The sequence below is a fragment of the Raphanus sativus genome, chromosome 2 (assembly GCF_000801105.2).
Source record: "Raphanus sativus cultivar WK10039 chromosome 2, ASM80110v3, whole genome shotgun sequence".
NCBI classification, from domain to species: Eukaryota; Viridiplantae; Streptophyta; class Magnoliopsida; order Brassicales; family Brassicaceae; genus Raphanus; species Raphanus sativus.
Window position 1 is genome coordinate 17,707,188 of NC_079512.1, and position 2,238 is coordinate 17,709,425.

The 2,238-nt window shown below is 36.1% G+C and overlaps 1 protein-coding gene across 1 annotated transcript; it reads left to right on the forward strand.

Moving 5' to 3' along the window:
* Window positions 1-629: 629 nt before the first annotated feature.
* Window positions 630-2,238, forward strand: LOC108840872 (GATA transcription factor 18). The gene is made up of 2 exons (XM_018613684.2): window positions 630-1,246; window positions 1,665-2,238. The coding sequence occupies exons 1-2, from the start codon at window positions 755-757 to the stop codon at window positions 2,022-2,024; spliced, it is 852 nt and encodes a 283-aa protein (XP_018469186.1). The 5' UTR covers window positions 630-754; the 3' UTR covers window positions 2,025-2,238.

Here is a 2,238-nt window from a genome sequence, read left to right on the forward strand (position 1 = left end):
GTTCAAAGTGAGACCAGTAAAATTTATTAATTTATATAGATTATTATTTTATAGAGGTTCTATTGTATTTACAATTATTCTAATTATCTACTGGATATTTTTAATTTTTATAATGTATGTCATGTCATCTCTCTATCTGGTCGTTCTTTATCTAAAGGCTAATCACCTATTTTAGGAAAGTCATTACTTTTAAGCTAAATATAGGATTAACATAAGCTAATCAACTTGAAATATGTCTATTTGATTTAATTGATTATCAACACAATCACACAGAAAAAAAACACAATCACACAGATTATCCATAGGACCATAGAGTAAGCATGTGCTATGTAAGAGGAAAATAGTCAAAATATTTTCTTAAACTTGGCTATTCAATAAACTTGAAAGTACTGGACAATCGTATATATATCGTATTCGTATGTAATAAAAATTAAAAGAGCAAGCGAACCCCATTTGATTTTCTTATTTTGGTAACAGGTGTGGTGAACCCCATTTGATTAAATGGGATAATTTAATACTATTACATCGTAAAAAGCTGCGTCCCCACATATTCTATTGATTTTAAATAGTCGTTTTACTAAAAATCTGCATCTGCACTTCTGATTCTATATATTGGTGTTAGACCCTCTTCTCCATTCTTCACTTCACTCCAACGTAAAAACTTGCTACTTCGATTTTTCTCTTCATAATTTATTTAACTTCTCTTAATTTGCTATTAAGGTTTTTAAAGGGGGAGAAAGGTAAAGAGAAAAAGATGATGCAGACACCGTCCAATACTTCAACGCCGGGGCAATACTGTCATTCTTGTGGAGTGTTCCACCACCATAGCCAAAGCTGTTGCTACAACAACAACTCAAACACCGGCTCTTCCTCGATGGTGTTTTCCATGCAAAATGGCGGCGTTTTTGAGCAGAACAGCGAGGATTATTACTCTTCCTCCGTCGTTGATTGTACCCTCTCTCTTGGAACTCCTTCCACACGTCTTTGCGAGGAGGATAAGAATCGCAGACGCTCTACCTCCTCCGCTGCTTCCTCTTGCATCTCCAACTTCTTGGACTTGCTTCACACTAAAAACAACAACTCCAAAACGATGCCGTGTAGTAACGTCCCTTCTTTTTCCACTGCTAATTCCATGAAGCCAACACGCGGTTGCTCCGGCGGTGGCGACTCTCTCCTCTCTAGACGGTGTGCCAACTGTGACACCACTTCGACTCCACTATGGAGAAATGGTCCTCGAGGCCCTAAGGTAATTAAACTATATGTTTATCATAGAAAAATTCGATCTAATCAATAAATAAAACAATAATTGCAAAAAGGAAGACATTTCATCCCTTTTTAAATTATGTTTTCTTCTCTTTAGCCGATATTCTACTAAAATACCATTAAATGGTATGATTTGATAGTTATATAAGATTATAAGGTGATTAACTTCCATTAAATTTAGTATTTTGAAAATAAATTGCAGTCTCATAAATTAGGTAAATAGATAACCAATCCCTTTTTTGTAACACAAATAAATTATCAATGAAAAGAGGTTTTCAAAAGAAGAGCATCCCTTTTTTTTTGAATATTTCCGTTTGTAGCTTTATTTATTGAAAACAGCATTAGATAGTGATATACTGATATTGATGGTTAAATGATATGGATGGTTTTGGAATTTACAGTCCCTATGCAACGCATGCGGTATTCGTTTCAAGAAGGAAGAGAGAAGAACCACGGAGGCTTCAGGGAATGCCATCGTCAGAGCTGCACCGGTAGCAACCGATCAGTACGTACATCACAACGCTGTCTACAACAGTTACAATATTGCAACTGGTAACAGCAATAATGGTAATTCGTGGGCTTATCACACTACGCCGAGGGTCCCGTGCAATTATCCGGCAAATGAGATCAGGTTCATGGATGATTACGGCGGCGCCATAGGTAACAACGGTGACCCTGCCGGTGGTCACGGTAGCGTTCCGTTTCTTTCGTGGATAAATGTGGCAGATAGGGCAAGTCTTGTCCATGACTTTACCAGATGAAAAAAGAAAAAGAAATTGACGTTAGATTCTTGAAATTTCCATGTGGTTTAGTTTTATTAATTATGTCTAGTTTATGAAAAAGAAAACGTGTTTGAAAAAAAAACAGAAGCGTTGTCTCTAGAGACGATGCTAGTGATATTGATAGAGACGGTCTAACTTATTGTTTTATCTATATAGTACTACTCTTGTCAATCTATAAAATCAGCTTTCTATT

Bases quoted from the DNA above. Each gene is read 5' to 3' on its own strand.
- LOC108840872 (XM_018613684.2), top strand. From the start codon at position 755: ATGATGCAGACACCGTCCAATACTTCAACGCCGGGGCAATACTGTCAT. The intron at 1,247-1,664 runs GTAATTAAACTA...TGGAATTTACAG, and splicing joins ATGGTCCTCGAGGCCCTAAG to TCCCTATGCAACGCATGCGG.